The 19,836-nt window shown below is 41.4% G+C and overlaps 3 protein-coding genes across 11 annotated transcripts in view; 2 read left to right on the forward strand and 1 right to left on the reverse strand.

The window, feature by feature from the left end:
- rnf207a (ring finger protein 207a) overlaps positions 1–5,092 on the reverse strand; it is a 26,872-nt gene extending 21,780 nt beyond the window's left edge. The window contains exons 1-4 of one of the 3 annotated variants that reach the window (XM_084349447.1): positions 4,987–5,092; positions 3,513–3,618; positions 3,342–3,370; positions 2,928–3,118 (exon numbers count right to left, since the gene is read on the reverse strand). In XM_084349447.1, the coding sequence (XP_084205573.1) occupies positions 2,928–3,118 (191 nt within the window). In that variant the 5' untranslated portion in view covers positions 3,342–3,370; positions 3,513–3,618; positions 4,987–5,092. Of the gene's footprint in view, positions 1–2,927; positions 3,119–3,341; positions 3,371–3,512; positions 3,955–4,505; positions 4,830–4,986 lie in introns of those variants that run through there. The other 2 variants (XM_084349448.1, XM_084349449.1) reach the window with 2 other exon arrangements.
- Positions 4,860–7,806, forward strand: rpl22 (ribosomal protein L22). The gene is made up of 4 exons (XM_084349451.1): positions 4,860–4,953; positions 5,384–5,494; positions 5,733–5,857; positions 7,626–7,806. The coding sequence occupies exons 1-4, from the start codon at positions 4,942–4,944 to the stop codon at positions 7,765–7,767; spliced, it is 390 nt and encodes a 129-aa protein (XP_084205577.1). The 5' UTR covers positions 4,860–4,941; the 3' UTR covers positions 7,768–7,806.
- Positions 7,807–8,768: 962 nt separating this feature from the next.
- The window catches only part of chd5 (chromodomain helicase DNA binding protein 5), a 47,777-nt gene continuing 36,709 nt past the window's right edge, over positions 8,769–19,836 (forward strand). For 5 of the 7 annotated variants that reach the window (XM_084348886.1, XM_084348887.1, XM_084348890.1 and 2 more), the window contains exons 1-2: positions 8,769–9,385; positions 19,143–19,291. In XM_084348886.1, the coding sequence (XP_084205012.1) occupies positions 9,319–9,385; positions 19,143–19,291 (216 nt within the window). In that variant the 5' untranslated portion in view covers positions 8,769–9,318. The remainder of the gene's footprint in view (positions 9,386–19,142; positions 19,292–19,836) is intronic. The other 2 variants (XM_084348891.1, XM_084348892.1) reach the window with 1 other exon arrangement.

Here is a 19,836-nt window from a genome sequence, read left to right on the forward strand (position 1 = left end):
TCGCCTGAGGTTCAGCCAGTTTGTCTCTAATTTCTATTTAATGCACAACAATTGGCTCACAGTATATTTAATCTGAGTTAAATATGAATTCAAACATACACGCCTCAGCAGAAACACTTATTCTTAAGAAGACATAGGTGTGACCGAGCAGAATCAGAACCCAGGAGCTGCTCTTCAGGGAAATGTATAGAAAATCTTTATTCAACAAGGAAGTCACACTGATAACAAGTCAGACCCAGCCACAGTCAAATAGCATTATCTAGCACATGACAGGACACAACAACATCAAATCACAGTAGCAAACAGACTGTGGAGTGCATACCTTCACCAAGGCCCAACAGTCCCCTTCAATTCAGCCTGACCTAATATCAAATAAAACATTTAAATCCTCTATATCTGGATTTTTATTTGGATCTGCATCAAATTGTACTCACTCACAGATACCAGCCACCTAAATACACCAGATTTTTTCGGCAATATCTATGCCTCAATCCCTGAGAAGCTAACAAAAATGTAATAATTCCTGGATCTGCTTGTTTATCCTGATCCGTACCAAAAGTTAATGGGGTCTGTTCTGGGCTGAGACTCATCCTCCATCAAAGCTTCATAGAAATCCATTCAGTAGTACCGCAGGTAATCCTGCTGACAAACCAACCAACAAATAAACGGACATGGGTGCAAACACAACCTCCTTGTTGGAGGTAATAAGTGCATAAAAAAGCCAACGTGATGTGTGAAGCAACTGTAGCTCACAGTGACCACGTCCGAGTTCGTTTCGGTGCCCTAACCTTCATCAGGTTGTTTGACACCTCAGATATCAGCCAGGTTAATTGCATTTTGAAAGGCTGTGCGAGCATTATTAAGCAATACACAGCAGAAACGCTGACCCCGTTAGAGCCTGTGTGCAGACACAGATCCTCAGGTGAGGCCCTTCTGCGTCCCTAAGTCGAGCCTATAATCAAAAGGCGACTGTGCTTTTGCCATCAGGGCCCCTCAGCTTGGGAACAGCCTACCTGCAGAGATAAGACTCTGAGAATCAATAATTTCTTTTAAATCGTCTCGTAAAACTGACTTTTATAGGCTTGCTTTTATGTGTGGAGTCGTATTTTTTAATTCCTTTCAGTCTTTCTATCCTTTTATTCTTTTCACTGTTCTTGTTCTTTTTGTCTCTAGTGCCTCTTATGTGGTGTTGTCTTTTTATCGTCCTTTTAATGGTTTTATTTGTATTCATTCTTATTGGCATTTCGTGTTTTGCATTTTCTTGTTTTGCATCCTTGTTTTCCCTGAAACTCAGCATGACTGTTTGACTTTCTTCATCCACACACAAGAGGAATCTGGGTCAAGCTGTGTCTGACCCAGAAGAGAAGATTCCTGGCGAAATCAACTTGCATTAGACATCCTGTTCTTTACTGTACATCCCCGTGTGCTCTGATGGGGGGAAAGTTAACACTGCAGACTTGAAGGTGACTGTTAACCACGTGTCATTCCTTAATAGGGGATGAAATGGATTGGTATCATGTGACTGCTTTTGATTGCCCTAAGCTGCTGGCACCGCTGCCAAATACCAGTATGCTTTGTTTGCTGTGTGACTGGTCTTAGAAGAACTTGCCGGCCCCGCTGAGCGCCGGGGCCAAGGACTAAATCAGAGACCGGGATGACCCTGCAGCTGCTCCAGCCACTCAGGCCTGCTCTACCCACACCAGGCCAGCAACGGGTCACTCGCTGAGCAGCACCCTCAAACCAAAACAGACAAGACTGGATGCTCTCTGAAACCAATGGGATTCCCCTCAAATCTCCTGCATGAACCAAACCAATCTACTAATCAACTTATGTGGAACGAATCCCTTTGAGCAATGCTGCCCAAAACTGGGGCCTGTGGGAAAAATTTGGCTTTTCACATAAAACGTCTGACCCTCCACAGGGACTCAGGGGGCAATATTATATTTTCCTCTTGGAAAGGAAACAGCTTAATCATGTTTGAGACGTTGGAGACCACCTGATCGTTACATCAACACATTATATCATGACACAAGCCGTGTGAGGTTGTAATCCAAACTGAGTAGGACACCAAAACAGGCAGTCCTTCACCTTTGGCCTCAATACTTAGTTTGTTAGGCTTAGGACTGTAGGTGTGATATCCAGGCTTTGATATCATAAGCAGATGCTAAATCACTAGCTGCGCTTACATGGACCCTAATATCCCACCAATAATCAGAATAAACGCCCAAGCAGGATAAAAATGCCTCATGTAAACACCTCAATCAGAAGAGAGCCGTCTCCATCTGAATGTATTTTCAGTCAGATCGAAGCAGGTGGTGTAAATCTTTGATAACCCGTTCAAAGGTCTGCACTACTCATATTCTGATTAAATGCTTTGGGGCAAAGCAACCACTGTATTCAACGTCCATTTCTAGTATGGCTGAACAATAAACCGAAAAAATCCTCTTGTTCTAATTTTTGCATTTCATTTTCACTGAAGAAAACATAAAAATTATATGATTTTTGCAGTTCTGCACCTCACAAGATTGTTCCTTTGTATCTGGAGAACATGAAATGTAGGCCGGGGCGTCTCTGTCGCATCACAGTGCTTCATTAATGATGAGTATGCTGTGACACATTTTGCATTTATCAAAAAAAAAGACAGCTCCTGTGATTTGGATGTTGTACTTGGCCATATTGATTGATTGTGCAGCCCTGATTTTCTTGCTCAGGAACTTTATTTAAACCTTTTCTTTCCATTATTGTTAATATACAGTTAAGTTAAGGTGAGTTAAAAATGTATTTGAGGAAGTGTCAGAGATGAGCCTCTGTTTAAATGCAATCTTAGTGTGGAGCATAAAGAACGTAGAACACAGACTTTTCCATCGCTTTCAAGATTGATCATCTACATCGACTCCGCTCAACGTCACAGTGCTCACGTCTCTTACCCACAGAGGGGGCAGCTGAGACGGCTGTCATTGGTCCGGCCGCTTAGACAGCGGGCACAGAAGATGTGGTAGCAGTCCAACAAACAGGGCGTCTGGTACTGCTCGTGGCACAGGTGACACACCAGGGGGTGGACATTACTACAATCCACGTTACAAAGGTTGTCCAGGTTTGTGAAGATTCCTCCTGCCATCTGCAAACAGAGTAAGTGAGCAATGAAAAAAACTGAGAGAGTATCACTTGATTGATAAAAAGTCACCACATCACTAAAAAAGAACATTTCAGTGTGTGTTATTGTCAAAATAGTCCAGTTATTATGAGAGAGGCTAAGCTGACTATATAAAAGACTTCAATCAAGAGAGTCAGATTTTAATAAATATAAACAAAAGGATTTGTTTTTTCTTTTTCTCTCTTACCTTGTCAGACGTGTGAGGACTGTCCCTGACTTCAGTGGCAACAGGCAATCAAAAGATGGCAAATGAATAACATCAAACACATTGTCAACACCAACGTTATATCCAGCTTACAAATCCTACTGTAAATGCCGTAGGCTGGTCCGCAGACAGCACAGAGAGCCACTGTCTTACCTCTCGGTGCTGCTATCAGCTACCCACGGCAGGAATGACAGCAATGCAGAAACTCTTCAATAGTAGGCCGATGGGGTCCCTCCGCCAGGCAGCTGACAGCACACACCTCATGCCAGCCCCCAAGTGTTGCCAAAGTGCAAAAGGGACATTTAATATTGCTGTTCCATACAGATTAAAAATACAGTTGTCCTATTTCTAATGTCACACTGTTGGACTCTAAGGCAGGGTGAACAGCGGGTGAGGAGTGAATATTACAGCACTGCAAGTAATTCAATCTGGTGCAACACTTAAAGAGGAGAACTTGTCACATAAAGCACTATTTTTATGCCTTCTAGGCACTTTGTAAACTTTGTTTCAGAAGGGTGCCACATAAGTGAAGCTTGACACCGTCATGTTCCAATAACATCACTTTCTAAATACAATTAGAGACATTATCCGCACTAATTCAAGAGCAAAACAGTGAACACGTTTAATGCAATGCAAATGTAGTTATTATAAATAATGGGTAATCTTTTTTAAATATTATTAATTATTGTTTTTATCTGGTTTGTAAAATGTCCTTGGGTAACTTGAAAGATGCTTATAAATAAAAATCCATTATTATTATTGTTAAATAATTTCTTTGAATTTCCAACTAATTTCCATGAAAGTTCACTTTATAAATTATGTAATTTTGTATTAAATAAAAATAGATGAAAAAATAAATGCCTGCTGTGCTTGGATATTGTTTTTCATTAGAAACATCTGGGGCCAAATCAAACACTACACTTTAAAAATCAATACAATATTCATTCATTAGTCGATTTTTAAGGGAAAAACTTTATTTTCCATGTTTGTTGAATTGTTTGTTGACTTGTTAACACATTTTTACATTTTTTGTAATATTCAGCTGAACTTCTGTGCACTGTGTGGAAATAATTGGAACTGGTTAAATGCTAATCATTTGACTTAAAATGGGTTACAGTTAATAATCTTGACTCAAGGTCCACTTACTTACTTTACCCACATCTCATGGTCTTCATCAGTGGCTGCTCGCTTGATATAAGTCCACTTTATTAAGCAACCAGACATTTAACAACATGATTGTTAAATGATCAGCTTACTAAGCTAGGCTAATTTTGGGGAAAAGGTTAGTTTAATGTTACTCCTAATTGAAAACTAAAGTAAATAAATCCTTGTCTGAGCTCTTTCAACAGTCGGTACCTAATTAATATATTTCTGTAAGAGATATTAACAATGTTTGTTATTTAAAAGACATATTTAGCATGAACGTAGCTATGGCATTAAGCTAGCTTGGCTTTACAGTACACATTTGGAATCTACACTTTTCCTTAATCGATTCCAGATAAATCGATGCGATCGATTTTTCGGCGGGGTGTTAAACTTCCTGCGCAGCCTTTGCTCCTTCCTTTTGCTGAATGTGTCAGCCATGGCCCCGATAGTGAGTAGTAACACGATCAAATAAACTGCTTACAGACGATGTATTTCAGCTTGTCTTCTGCAGCCGGGGGATTGTTTGTTATCTGTGTTCCGCATCATGGCTGCCACGGACGTGTTAGCCCGTTTGTTTAGGCTTTGTTTACTGTGTAAGCTAACACCACGTTGGGCTGACGTTAACGGGCAATGCTAACGAATGCTAGCAGTAGCTAACGGGAAACATGAGCAGCTATGGGTAGTACGACATCTGAACGTTTTTACTAAAGTGGTTTAACATACAGCCCTGGAAACACGATAGCTTATCACTTATGATATTTAGACATTATCTGTATTACATATTATAAACATTAGATACTTGTTTATGCTGTTTTAAAGTGACATATGCTATGATGGATGAGTTTGAGTGACCCTCTGCAACTTTATTTCGGTGCTAGAAGAAGCAGGTGGTCAGGAAGCAGGGTGGGAAGAGGAAGAAGCAGATCCTGAAGTTCACCCTGGACTGCACTCACCCTGTAGAGGATGGCATCATGGATGCTGCCAACTTTGTGAGTAGACCCAGCTCAGACATCTTGTGTGCAGCAGCTGTCAGAGTGTCAAACACTGCTGTGATACCAGTGGGATCAATCCCAAATATGAAGTTACAGTCACTTCAGAGTATTGACACACAATCCAGTGAGACTAACAAAGATGTTGACCACAACGTGTCACCTGTCAGTTCTTGTAGTGAGCTTTTTTAACTACGCTTGCTGTTGTGTGACTTGCTGTGTCCCTCTGCACCTACAGGAGCAGTTTCTGCAGGAGCGCATCAAGGTGAACGGCAAAGCTGGAAACCTGGGCGGAGGCGTGGTGTCCATTGAGAGGAGCAAGAGTAAAATTGCAGTGAACTCTGAAGTTCCCTTCTCAAAGAGGTAAAAACACAACGCATCTCCGAGCAGTCAAGAAATATCAGGTGGTAGAAATGTGTTTTCCTCAGCTATTTTCAGCACGTGTGTGATTGACCAGCGCCACGAGTTCTGTGTGCCTCACATCCTGCTCAGCCCTCATTCATGATGTTGATGACCCTCACCGGGTGACCTTACCCTAAAGGCTCTTCCATAAATACAGTTAGCAGCTATTATTGTGTCTGTACTAATTGAACCAATGAGTTTTTGACTGAAGCTTTGTGGAAGTTTTAATGCAAAGTCTATATGGAGGCAACAAAGGGGAGATGCACACACCACAGTACCGAGGAGTGCATTTGCGAACGGACTGATTGGACTGATACGAATTATTAATGGCCCGATGTGGTCAACAGTATGGATCGCCCCATGCCAGGGTTTTATTTTTCCTTTTAAAGAGTTTTAATCAATTTTCAGAGATGTAAATAACACCAGGCCGTTTTGGAGCGTCCCTTCACAGCGCTGCCGAGACACACGGTTGATTTTGGTTTTAGTTGAAGATGTTTTCTGAGATCTTTGCTGCAGAAGATTGTGTCATAGCTCAAAAACTACTTGATATTGAAGGAATAGTCAGATGTGGGGAAAATGCACAGGCCTTTTCTCACATTGACATTTCGACTTGTCATAGTGGGAAAGCACAGGTGTTTGTTAATAAATCAATGATGCCTCTTTTTTTATTCAGATGTACCAGAAAGCTGTGACAGTAATATATCAGCGTGCACGATATCAGGATCGTGGCGCCAGAGCAGCAAAATGAAATTCAGCCATCATTAACTTTTATTGTTTACGCTTGTGTTTTCCTACAGTTGCATGTTAATATGTTTTCTTTTGAAAAAGACTTGTTCCCAGCGCAGTCTGTGGATTAAAAAAAAAATTAACGTCTTACTTTGTTTGCACACCTCAGACAATTTTCTGCCAATTTTCCCATGAACAATGAACTGTGTACATTAAAGAAAACGTTATATTTGTCAATATTTCCCAAAAGGAATTTAAAGTATACACATAAACATTAATACTGCATGATGTCATAAAAAATGATTTCAGCCTGAGCTTGGGACATCACGACCAGCAGAGGGTGACTCCACCACTTTAATTCTTTAACTCGCCACCTGATGTTATGACTGTTAGAAATCACTGGGAGATGTTGCCCTTAGCATATGTAATATAATTGTGTGTAACTTCTGTGTTAGATAGATCTGCCAGGGCCGGGCAGTATATCTATTATATCATTATCGTGTTATGAGACTGTAAATTCTTAGATTTTTAATAATATATTGTGATATATTGTCATTTCCTTGTTTTAAAGGTTGTATTACAGTAATGTGATGTCATTTTCTGAACTTACCAGACTGTTTTATTTGCTCTAATACTTGTCTTTACCCACTTAGTCATTATATCCACATTACTGATGATTATCAAAAATCACATTGGGTTAATATTTTGTGAAGGCACCAATAGTCATCCCTACAATCTTGTCACACTTGTCACTCCGTTCTAGCATCTATAAAGTTATTTTGAGGAGGCCATATTGCTTATGAACCTGAGATTAAAAATGTCTTGTATTAGGGCTATTAGAAACTTATCAGACTTGTCTTAACTGTCACAGGTTTTGTCCAAGTACATCAGAAGAGTTTGGTCCTGCAAACTCTCGGCTCCAGGTTCAAAGTGAATAGGAATAAGCTATAATAAATACCACCTAAGCACTGATGTTTTCTCTCCTCATCCTCATCTCTTTCAGGTATCTGAAATATCTGACCAAGAAGTATCTGAAGAAGAACAACCTCAGGGACTGGCTGCGGGTGGTGGCCAACACCAAGGAGAGCTACGAGCTGCGCTACTTCCAGATCAACCAGGACGAAGAGGAGGAGGAGGAAGATTAAACCTGACACCACTTTTAATAAAAAGTTCAAAAGAGAGAACGTCTGTTTTGTCTTTTTGATGTTTAAAACAGAACGATGAATATAACACTGTGTGTTTTGCTTTGTTGTGATATGTTTTTTAATCATTATGTTTTAGATGCATAATTAGAATAATCCAAATGAAGAGTGCAGCTAATGGTGCATTTAAAGGTCCTATTTATAAGAAAAGTTGATTTTTGAGGCTCAAATACAGGCGCTTTGGGATAGCAGCTGGCCCGACCTACAACCCCAATGGGTCAGTATTTAACGAGTTGGGAATAAAACTCAAAAATATTTTTTTTCCTACAAATAGCACCTTTTAAACCAGCCATTTGAAGGATATTTTAGTTTTTGGGGGTATTTTTATTTTGAATGTCTGCTTTGCTGCTCTGTGAGCAGGAATCAGTGCCAGCAAAGCTAATTACACGAGCACAACATTTAAAAGATAATTATAATGTTAAAAGAGAGAGGGGGGAAAAAGGGCTAAAATAAATAAGCTGCCTCTGATTATTTTTATTAGATAAAATGTGAAGAAATGGAAAAAAAAAAAAAAAAAAGATCCCCCTGCGGCATTCATGTGCAGTCGGGACACTTGAGCTCTCTGATTTGTGTATTTTGATAACATGGAGTGAACTCGTGTTCTCTCTGTGGGGCATCCTGTGTTACAGCTGCGGTAACCTTGACAACAGTGAGACCACTGGCAGTCAGCATGCAGACATCAGGATGCACATTATTTTTTTTGTCTTGGGTAGAAAAGTGGAAGTTTGGGAAATTAAGAAACATATTTTGTGTTTATACATAAAGCTCTGAGCGTTGAATAAAAAAAACAACAACCCTGCAGTGATTCTATTTTTCCACATCAGAAGGAATATTTCCTTCCCTTCAGCCTGGCTTCACATTTAGAGGAAAGGTTGTGAGTGAACAGCGGAGCAGCTGTGCCTGAAAGCAGCAGAAGTTTCTGTCTCCGGACCTCCAAAAAGGAAATGTGCAGGCGACGCGGGCGCGGGAGAAGAGTATCCGCCTGTTAGCGGCACATGGCGTTACCGCGCGGTGTGCGTGTGGTGTTGTGCGGTTTCTATTTTTTTTTTTTTTCTCTCTCTTTCTTCCTTCCTCACTACTAGTTAAAGTGGGTAACTAAGGAGAGCATGACTAACTAGTTGTGGGTGAAATTATGGGATGCATCGTCATGGCAACAGACCAGACGTCACAATCTGGGCATGTGTGTTCCATTTTTGTCTTTCTTATTTTTCAGACTGGAAGACCTGGATAGAGATCAGTGGAAAAAAAAAAAAAAAAAGATAAATGTTTTTGTTTTATTTATTTATTTTTTTGTAACTCCCGGAGAGAAAGCCCCAGAGTCGCTGCAAAAAAAAAAAATATTTTAATTTTTTTTTTTTTTTTTTTTTTAATTTCACCAGAGCGACGAATACATTTCTTTTTGGGTGAAGAAAGAGACTGGGCTGCGGCGTCTGGAGGGTTAACTTTCAGTATTCTCAGCCTAAAAGGGGGTTTTTGGGGGGCTATGAGATAAAGATGCCGGGGTCGCTGAGTAATGAAGACGAGGGACAAGACGACATGGATTTTGAAGACGATATGCCAGGTGAGGGAAAAGGGGGGAGGCGGGGTGTCCTTCAGATTATTTTTGCGCCGCTACGCCTTGAATGCGGGGAAAAGGGCTTGTCCTGCGTTCCTGAGACCAGAGAGGAAGAGGAGGAGGAGGAGGGGTGGGGTGCAATAAGCAGAGTCATGCTATTATTTTTTGCACGACCTAGTGTCTTAAAGGTGGGAACGGGGGTATTTTTTTTTTTGGATGTGCCTCCGGCTGTCCTCACATCCAGCCTGGGTTTTTTTTTGGAGGGGGGGTGCATGATGAAAACCCTGCTGCATGAATCTCCAGGCTGGTGTTTTTTTTTTTTTTTTTCTCAGGCTGCATGCGTGTACAAGTACAAGTGAATGGCTTCACCTTAAGTGCAAAAAAAACAAAACACAAGTTTGGTGTCAGGAGTGATGTTTTAAAACGATGACAGTGTGCTCGGTGGTGTGTTTGCGTGCGCTGTGATAACGTGTGCATATGCTTTTAAGTAGAAATGGGCTACAGTGACAACATCCGTGTTGGTTTTTTTGTTCTGGAGGATGATGCTGCTGCTGCTGTTTCCACTTGTGATCAGGAGGGCTGCTCCAACTTTAAATGTTTTTCTGGCTCTGCATGGCCGCAGAGGTGTGAAAGCCACGTGTAGGCTACAGTAAACACTGCTTATCAAGTGTGTCCTGGTGCCTTATTTTTTGGGGAGGGAGGGAGGGAGGTGGGGGTCGTGTGCACTGCTGTTGACGGCCACTGTTAGGTCACCAACACCCCCTTCAGCTGTGGGTCGTGCACAACTCAAATTAACAGTAACCCACATTCTTGACGTGCAGCCTATGCTTTTCTCATGGAGGCTTCACACAAGCCAAATCTGTGTAATATTTCTCCTGGCTGTAAAATGAATCTGTCAACCAGTCTGGCAATGGACCAAAGGTACTATAAATTACATTTACGCTTCTTAAAACTGTTAAGGACTAATCAAGGCGCAGGGGGGTGTAAAGATCTGGCTAATTAATGACCTGCAAATGATGGTCATTTTGTGTTCTGGTGGCTGGTAAATCTGTCCCTGCACCCTGTGATTTTCTGGACTTAAAAACTGTGATGGTGGAGCAGATCAAGCACCTGATTAGTTTGGGGAATCCCGGTTATCGGTGTCACAATGTGCTGGTATTGATGATAACTGAGATTATAAAAATAGATATTAATATCATGGTGATAATATGACAATATAGTGTGTTCTTCCTCGTGGATCTTTTGTTCATCACTGCCTTTTCACTACTTATCAAGTGTACATGTTAACTTTGTCCTCGGCTCGGGCTGATGTTAGATATTATCGAGTATTGTGATATTTGCCGCCCTGTGCAATATTGTTCACAATAACGAATATTGAATAATCTGATTGTTCACCTCAGAGGGACTGCTCTGACTGTGTTTTAATTTTTAATTTGAATTTATTACAGTTTTGTTCCTCATCTGGCTGCTCCTCTTGAATTTAGAGGGAAAGGAACCAGTGACAGTAACAGAGTAGCTGTTCATAACATTGCAGACTATTCTGACATGTTTGACGTTCATTCTTTGCACTATTTAGCATTTTGGGAAAAGTAAACAAGTGAATAGCATCTCAGTCTCTCTCTCAGTCCTTTATTTATCCATACTGTACTACTATTTAACATAAAAAACAAATAAAATACCTTTATTATATATGTAAAAAAACAAAACCCGAAATATTAAAATAATCCCTCCCGCCCTTGCCGATGAAATCGTCTATCGGGATATTTATATGGAACAATAATGTAAAATAACACTACAAAAGGCTACACTCATATTTTGAGTCTAATGCATTTGCCATAAAGGAAACAGTGAAAACACAGTAAATGATAAAGGTAAAGCTAGTAAAAGCTGAATTTCTGATATCGTTACAGTCCTTATCCCAACCCTAGTGTTAAGTTTACTTAAAATTGTTGTTCATTATTTCCTTGACTGGTGCATTGTGACTTCTGTTAGTCTGGTGGTGATCCGATAAATGAGTGGTGGTATTGGCTGTAGGGTATAGCCGCCATGCTCATAGTCGGAGGCCGACCTCATTGAAATCTACATCTGTCTGAGTCGAGCCAGGTCTGCAAAGTGCTCAGGATCTGTTTCCTGGTCCTGTGTCAGAGGCTGAGTTGATGAAGGGTCCGAGAGCAGCCAGACATCTGTATGCCATGCTGTCTGTTTGGCCAGTGCGGCCAAAAGATTCATTTTTCTTTCTTCTTTTGGCTTTGAGCATCAGATGATTCGATGGTTTGATGTCTGGGGCAGGACTTTAAAGATGCTACTTTGCCCTCGTCTTCCCTTTCACATCGCATTGAGGGGAAGTTTGATGGTTCTAACAATAGATTGAGTGTGAAAGAAGAGTTGAAAGTGTGAAAATCCATTGCAGTGTCGTCTCTAGCCATAGGCCTGCTTCTCATTAATTGCTAACGAGTGATACTTGAAGTCGAAAATGAAGATACTTTCTGGTTTGAGAGAAGGTAACAGCTGCAATGATTCATCCATTAGTTGACAAATATTACAACAATCGCCAGCTATTTTACAAACTGATGGGTTTGAGCACATTTTTAAGATAATTCCAGTGTCTTAGATGTGAATATTTTCTATTTCAACATGCACTGAGACTCCAAGTGAGGTTTTTAAGGAGGTGGAGGCTTAATTTACTGATGAGCTTCCTCAACCTGTCTGAAGGATCCATGTGGTGACCCCAATAATGTACTTCCCCCTTATCTTCACCAGATTTTCTGTGCATTGATGCTTTGACAGAAGGTATAGATAACCGCCTGTATCTCAGCTAGAGCTGCAATGATTAATCACTAAAAATGATCTGATTCCAGCCTCTTAAATGTGAATATTTTCTGTTTTATTTACTCCTCCGTGACAGTGAACTGCATATCTTTGGGTCGTAGACAAAACAAGACATTCTGAGGACGTCATCTTGGGCTTTGGGATACAATGATCACCATTTTCTGGCTTTTCATAAACCAAACAACTAATCAGTTAATCAACAAAGTAATCAACAAAGAAAATAATCAGCAGTTGCAGCCCGAGGCTGTCCTCTGAAAAGGTACAAGACATTTAGTGAGAAAACGATCAAAGTTAATGAATCATTTTCACACAACACAGTTGCCATGGTGCGTTTCTTTGTCATTTTTCATGCTTAAGGTCTTGAACCTCAGAAGCTGGTATATTCTTTGTCACAACAAAAGGGATAGATTTTGGAAACTGCCTTTTTTTTTCACAAATACGGACTGAGTGTTGTGGAATGAACAGTATTCATGGCGACGCCGTGCATACAAACCAACATTTTACCCCGTATAAACACTGTTTTTTCGATAAGCCAGACTTATACGAGCAGCCTTGCATTGGGAGGTTGAACAGCAGGGAGAGAAAAAAGACAGACAGGGAGAGGAGTGTGTTGAGCGGTGGAGGCATCATCTATGACTGCCAGCCATAGCCTGAGGGAGAACACGAGCACTGATGTGTGTCCCCAATAACCCAGTAGTTGGTTAAACATGTATGAGAAAGGGTGAGGTGCAATTGATTATGGCAGGTGAGTGAAGATGTTCGAGCGGTAATCCAGTCTGAAAAATCAAAACGTTTTCATGTGTCCGTCAAAATTACGCTGCGTCTGACTTGATATAATTTAGTATTTTTATGTTGTTGTCTGTAAACATATCAAAGGGATTGTACGTTTCTGACTTATGGAGTCCCTTTGATACGACACACTGTGCTGAGAGATATATTGTAGTGAAGGGTACATGTGTTGAAAATCAATTGATCCACCAACATAAAACACCATAATTTATAAGATGATCACGTCTTTGCTGTCTTTTTAAAATGTATCTTATATCACTGACAATGTAATCTTCTTTGGTTGTCATGTACACAGCAAACACAATGAAGCAGTCGTTGGGATTCTTAGATCTCTGGCTGCCTCCATCTGTGCTCTTACAGATATATAACGGCACTCAGTAGAGCGTATACCTCCGCCAAGGCCCAACACTCTCCTTTAGTTCAATCAACCCTGATCCGATATTGGAGATTTTCATTATTCCCTGTGAAATTAATGAAAATGTCAAAAATATGGACATATTACGCTCATTTTAAGGTTCTTAATTGTATTTTGCGTCACTACTAGAATATATTAACATGCTTCAATGCTACAAAACACATCAGTTGTCTCATACTGTCGGTTGCTGCAGCATTGTGTCCCCCCTCTGTCTGAAAGGCTCCATCTAGGGCTCCTGTCTCTTTAAAAAAATACCCAGTCTCCTCTGATTGGTCAGCTCACACATGCCTGCGCCAGCACCGCTAACAACAACAGAGCAGCTGTGCTAAATCAATCTTTACGTGCCAAACTAGCAACTAGGCATTAATTATGCAAATGTGTGACTCTGTAACGTAGTGTGACGTCACTAAGTCGCTTAAAATTAAAGGCGGGACTACTGACGAGGCGTTTCAGGAGCAGTGTTTTCTGTGGGAGAGAGGAGCTTCTGTTGGTGCAAACTTTGAGGCAAAAACAAAAAGCATAATAGTTTACCTTTAAAGAAAGTAAGAAAAACATCCTAAATCTGTTCCTTTTATCCGGATCTGCTCTTAAAGGTAATGGGGTCTATTCTGGACCACGACCCATCCTCCATCCAAATTTCGTGGAAATCCGTCCGGTGGTCTTTGCGTAACCCTGCTGACAAACCAACCAACCGACAAACAGGAACAAAGAAAAATCGCACAAGTGAAACACCATCTAATTAGAATCGAGACATTAAATAGTGCAGTAGCTAAAATACAGGACTAGAATACAATAGGAAAATAGAACAATAGAGTCAAATAGTAAAATGTATAAACAGGACGTTTATACATTGCAGTGAAATAATAAAAACAGATTGTTTGCATATATTACATGTGATCTGCTCTGGCACTCTGAGACGTAACCGTGATAGAGTCAAATCCTTTGTTACGCTGCCGAAACAGGAAGCAGTTTTTCAGACAGTTTACGACCTCCGTCAACGTGCGTCAAAGTGACAGACAAGGTCACAGGAATCAGATTTTTTTTTTCCCGGCATCAAGATGCTTCCATCTAATTAAAACGCAACAGTGTAGAAGCGTGTCCTGGGGGGACTTCAGACCCTGAAATGCTATCCTATCACAGCCTTTATTTGTTGTGGCACATAAAGTGTCCTAATTCCCTTTGTCTCACTGCGGGTGCTTACACTGTCACAGATTGTTCCATTGTGTTTTCTGTTTTAATTGTTTTGTTCTTCCCTAAAATTGAAAGATTATCATGGGCTTTTGTGTGCCTACAAATGTTATCCCCAATTGGAAAGGGGTCTATTTTTGGATCCCTCACTGTGAAAGTTGACACCATTTTTTCCTGCTGCGCGTGCACGAAGCCTGCGCATGAAAGATGCTTTTTTTTTTTTTTTAAATGTGTGTTTGCAGATGAGCGCTGCAGCGTTCCAGTCGGTTTTTTATATCTGCTTTAGACTGCACACATTACAATCTGCTGCATATATCGTCTACAATAGATATGATTTTAATGATGCTATTTGGGCTTCATCCCTCCATCACTTTGATGATAACGTTTCCTAATAATAGTCCGTGGATGTCTTTGTCTGAAGGCGTTTGAGGCCTCAGTTATAAGCACTTAATCAATGGAGAGAGGAAACCTATGGCTCTGTTTCGTCCTCCTTCGTGGCGAGGCGATGCTGGGCAACATTAAGTGGGCATTTCCACACGGGGGCCAACAGAGAAAGGGCTAATGTGCTTTCCAGTAAACTCGAGCCTCCTCACTAGGGAGTCGCTCGTGAATCTCCCTTCTAATGGGTCAGTCCGGCGGCCAAGCCCTTGCAGGAAGGTCAGGACTGTGTCTGTGCCATCCGTGCACACTTTACAGAAGGCTCGTTTGCCAAGAGGAGCTTTGGTCCTCTTTCTAACAGAATCTGGTGCCAGACTTCCCTGTGCCACATGACTGAGCGACCTTCCCCCCCTTCCAACACCTGGCACAACCCGGTCCACTCAGCGAGCAGAAAGATTATCATTCCCCTGATGGGTTTCCCTTTGGGGACTTCACAGGCCATTTACTGTCGGCACTTCTCAGCTAAAACACTGACATCTTTCTTTTGTCAATATATTCTATTGCTGGCACTCATTCGTCCTATAAAACAGATACAATACTGAGAGACTATTTGTGTACTATATACTTAGTATTTTTGTCTGATTTTTAACACATCTGTTGCAACTGTGAGGCTGGACTTAGGGCACAGCTGTGCTCCGAGCTAAAGGCTAAAACCAGCATGCTAACATACAATGACATGCTCATGTTTAGCGTCTGTTCACCGTCTAGGTTTAGTGTGTTAGCATGAGGGATGGCAGTGTACTCTATTACATGTATCTGTTCCACCAACTAAATGATCTGTATCCATACCTGTACTCAGAGTGGGTGTGGCTTAACCTGTCGATCCACAGGTGTGCAAAAGCTTTACTCTGTGGTGCTTAAACTAGAAATTTATGGATGAAATTGACATGGATTTGTCAGAATTAGCTATTTCTTTTATATTTATTTGAAAACTATTTACAGAACAGCCTCACAATCGACCTTCAGCTCTTCAGATCAGAGTGACCACGAGCGTATCGCCGCTCTTCCACCAAAATTAGCGGGTTTACGCAGGTTTTTTGACCCCATTCCCACTTCCCGCAGGCAAGACAGCCCGTCTGTGATTTTTATCTGAAGCCTTACTAATTATGGTGCTGAAGAAAAAGTCAGAGGATCACCAAAGTAATTACAGCTCATCTTACAGGGGACATGAACGTGTGGACCAAATTTCACGACAATCTGTTTAATGTTTGTTGAGATAATTCACTCAAAACTAATGTCAACCTTGTGGTGGCACTAGAGGAAAAGACACAGGTAACCTAACCTCTTAAGGGACAGCTAATATAGTTGCTTCTTCTGCTGGACGTCACACCTAAATCACGCCCCGTAGCTGCCAGTAGTTCCTCATAGGACGCTCAAGGTTATGTTGTCCCAATCCATCCAATACATGTTGACATATTTCACAGGATAAGTGAAAAATGTGACCCATCAGTGATGCGGGAAAGTCAAGAGAGTCATCAAAACCAGTGCATATCCTCTGGGGACCATGAAAGCCTCATGGCAGCCCATCCAGCAGCTGCCCATCCTCGTTCAGTAGCATGACTCATGCGTATAATCAAACCTACATCAGTTACACCACGCCGCCACTGTCAAGTTTCAGTGATTTATTGTACAGAAAGCAGATCAAGGGACACACAGTCCAGCATCCTCTGCTGTATCTAATCAGTGATGTGTGGTCAGCCTGTCAGTCACAGTTCACTCAGAGAAAAGGAAAAAGGGTAACCGAGTGACAGACTTGCGCGCTCGCCGTGTAATCCAAGACGGTTTCAATCTGCATCTGAGCCGTGTCATCATCTGTGCGTCTAAGAGAGATGTAAGACTTTGCTGTGTTGCCATCGTGACTTGCCTGGCAGGTGGCTAACATACATCTGAGACATAAAACAGCTCCCTGTTTGAGATCCTGGACGCGCAAACTCAAGGCTTTATTTAGAAAGAGAAAGATAAAGCAGAGATAAAGCACGTGAGTCTCTGTGTGTGTGTGTGAGGCAGAGAATGAGAAGACAAAGCAGAAAACAAAGAATACTCAGCAGATAGATAGATAGATAGATAGACGTCTGTGTTTTCGTGCTATAAACACAGCTTGCATTCAGATTTTTAAATAATCACTACCAGAGAAAATTGCCGTCGGCCTCTCTATAAAAATATTGGGCACATAAATCACAAGTTACCCCCGATTAGCGCCAAAAAAGGGGGTGACACATTTCATTTGGTGGTCAAAGGAAACACAAAGAGCCTGACATTGCCACTGATTAAAGCTTTTCAAAAAATCACTGGTGTGTGTATGCTGCGTGTGTGCTGTGTGTGTGCGTGGGTTACCTCCTGCTAGCTTTGCTAAATAGAGGATAAGTGGTTGGTGAGGTTTGTGTGTCTACTACACAGGAATCCCTCCTCCCCAATCTCTCACTCCAGCTACCCAGGGGAGTGGTAGACTGCAGGGCTAGTGTCGGCTGATTGACTCTGATACATGTGCTGCATATTTCATGCCCTCCAGTCTGTCTGCATGAGACGCAGAGAGCGAGGGAGACACGCGGGTAGATAGACTGCAAGAGACGGAGAGACGGTCGCAGACGCAGAGGGAGCAACAGAACGAGATCAGATCGACCTTTACAGGAGGGTTGCATCCCATGTGTGTTTCCCCCGTGTGTCTCTTTATTGTGATGTATTGTGTGGGACTGTCTCTCTTCCTTACTTACTCCTCTGTGACCCACTGTGGCATCAGTGGAGTCTGCTGCGCTCAGCAGTCAGCACGTTTGTACACAGCAGCTCTGAGACAGTACAGCTGACAACCAGCAGCAGGTCGCTTTGGTCCCAGCACGCATTAAAAGCGGAAGATATGCTCAGTATACCTCAGTGGTCCTCCAGGGAGTTCCCATTTGCCGGCAGGGCAGGCACTCCATCTATTTGTGCTTTGACGGGTAAAGTTGATCCACACTCAATGATGTGTGATTATGAGCTTTATTTTGCCAAGTGCTCCTGTTGGTCTGGCATTGAATCATCGTTTTTATTTTCCAAAACAGCCAGACGGACTTTTACAGTTTGCTGTGTTTTCTCATTTTTACAAGAGCTGCAACTAACAATTATTTTCTCAATTAATCAAGTAGCTGTTTGACATAAAATGTGAAAAATGTCAGTCAGTGTTTCCTGAAGCCAGTGATTGGATGTAATTAAAGACTTTTACTCAAGTACTATTCTAATGGGTGACTTTCACTTTGGCAGAAGTAACATATTAACATGACATCTTTTACTTTTACTCAAGTATGACTTTTGGTACATAGTGACATCCTTAAATGTCTTGGAGGATATTCAGTTTACTGTCATAGAAGAGCAAAGAAACCAGAAAATATTCACATTTAAGAAGCTGGAATCAGATAATTAAGATGTTTGTTTTCTTAAAAATTACTCAAACCAATAAATTGTTCAAATTAACAGTATGCAAATAATTGATTGATTGTTGTCACCTTCGCAGAGGCAAAGGCGATGACTTGCTTGTTTTGTCTCAACACTGCAGGGTACCAGCCACCGTGCATTTGCCAATCAGGGCTGCAACTAATGATTATTTTCAATTAATTATCAATTAATCTGCAGATTATTTTCACGATTAATCAATTTATTGTTTCATCAATGAAATGTTGAAAAACTGTAGAAAATGCTAATCAGAGTTACAATATGATAGGGCTGCAAGTAGCAATTATGTACACTATCATTAAATCTGCTGATTTTTTTCAGGATTGATTGATTGTTTAGTCTATAAAATAAAAAGTGAAGCCCTCTTATTGATTCTTTTGTCCAACCAACAATCCAAAAACTCTTTGTTTATTATCAGAAATAATGAAAAGACAGAAAAATCTTATATTTAAGAAGCTTGAACCAGCAAATGTTTGACATGTTTGCTTGAAAAATGACTAAAGCCATTAATTGTTGATCTAAATACCTGGTTTCATTGGAATAATTGACTCAACGTTGCAGCTCTATCGTCCATTTAAAGATACAGGCTCATACACGCTGAATTGGAGTGGACACACTCATAAATGCACAGGAACTACTTTATGTTTCTAATCAGATAATGTTTCTGCTTTCTGTGTCTAGACGAGGATGATGAAGGTGAGCGCAACACTGTTCCCCTCACGCCCCTCGACAGCTTCTTCTCCGACGACTCCCTCAAACAACAAAAGAAGAAGAAGCCCAAAAAGATGAAAGAGGGGAAAATGCCCAAAGTTAAGAAGAGGAAAAAGGAGGTAAGCTGTAATTCGCACTCAACGCCATCTGTCATGACCTCGGACACAACAGCTTGGCAGGCGTTTTGGCTCGAGCTGTACCCTGCAATTCTCTATTTCGCAAACCATCGCTCTTTTGATGTCTCTGCGATCGGATCAAAGGTGTGTTTTGGCTGCCGGACGGCCCCTGTGATCTAAATGAGAGGCAGTGGACTGTCTCAGGCTTAGGGAGGTTGGCAGCAGTGTCTCCGTCATTGCCAGTGTAAGCTGCGGGCAAGAAGGGCCAGTTTAGAGTGTAGATTTGTGCCTGTGGCGCCGGTGCTGATGGCAGGGACTGCAGGTCAGAAGTACAGTGATTGTGCCAAGCAAGCAGTGGGAGTCAGAGATGTGACAGAGCGGTTTTGACAGTTGAGTTTCTGGAGCCTTCAGTCACCAACATTTAGACAACAGGTTTGAGCTGCATGGTGTGATCACCAATAACTCAAATTAGCTAATTAATGCTTTTATCAGCAGTGGCCACTGAATGAAAGTGATTATTAAGCAAACTCCTGCACATTGTCTGACAT

This window comes from Pagrus pagrus (assembly GCF_965226575.1).
Source record: "Pagrus pagrus genome assembly, chromosome: 3".
Lineage (NCBI taxonomy): Eukaryota > Metazoa > Chordata > Actinopteri > Spariformes > Sparidae > Pagrus > Pagrus pagrus.

Excerpts from the sequence above, each read along its gene's own strand:
- rpl22 (XM_084349451.1), top strand. Across the intron at positions 5,495-5,732 it reads TCATGGATGCTGCCAACTTT|GAGCAGTTTCTGCAGGAGCG; the intron begins GTGAGTAGACCC and ends CTGCACCTACAG. Across the intron at positions 5,858-7,625 it reads GAAGTTCCCTTCTCAAAGAG|GTATCTGAAATATCTGACCA; the intron begins GTAAAAACACAA and ends CATCTCTTTCAG.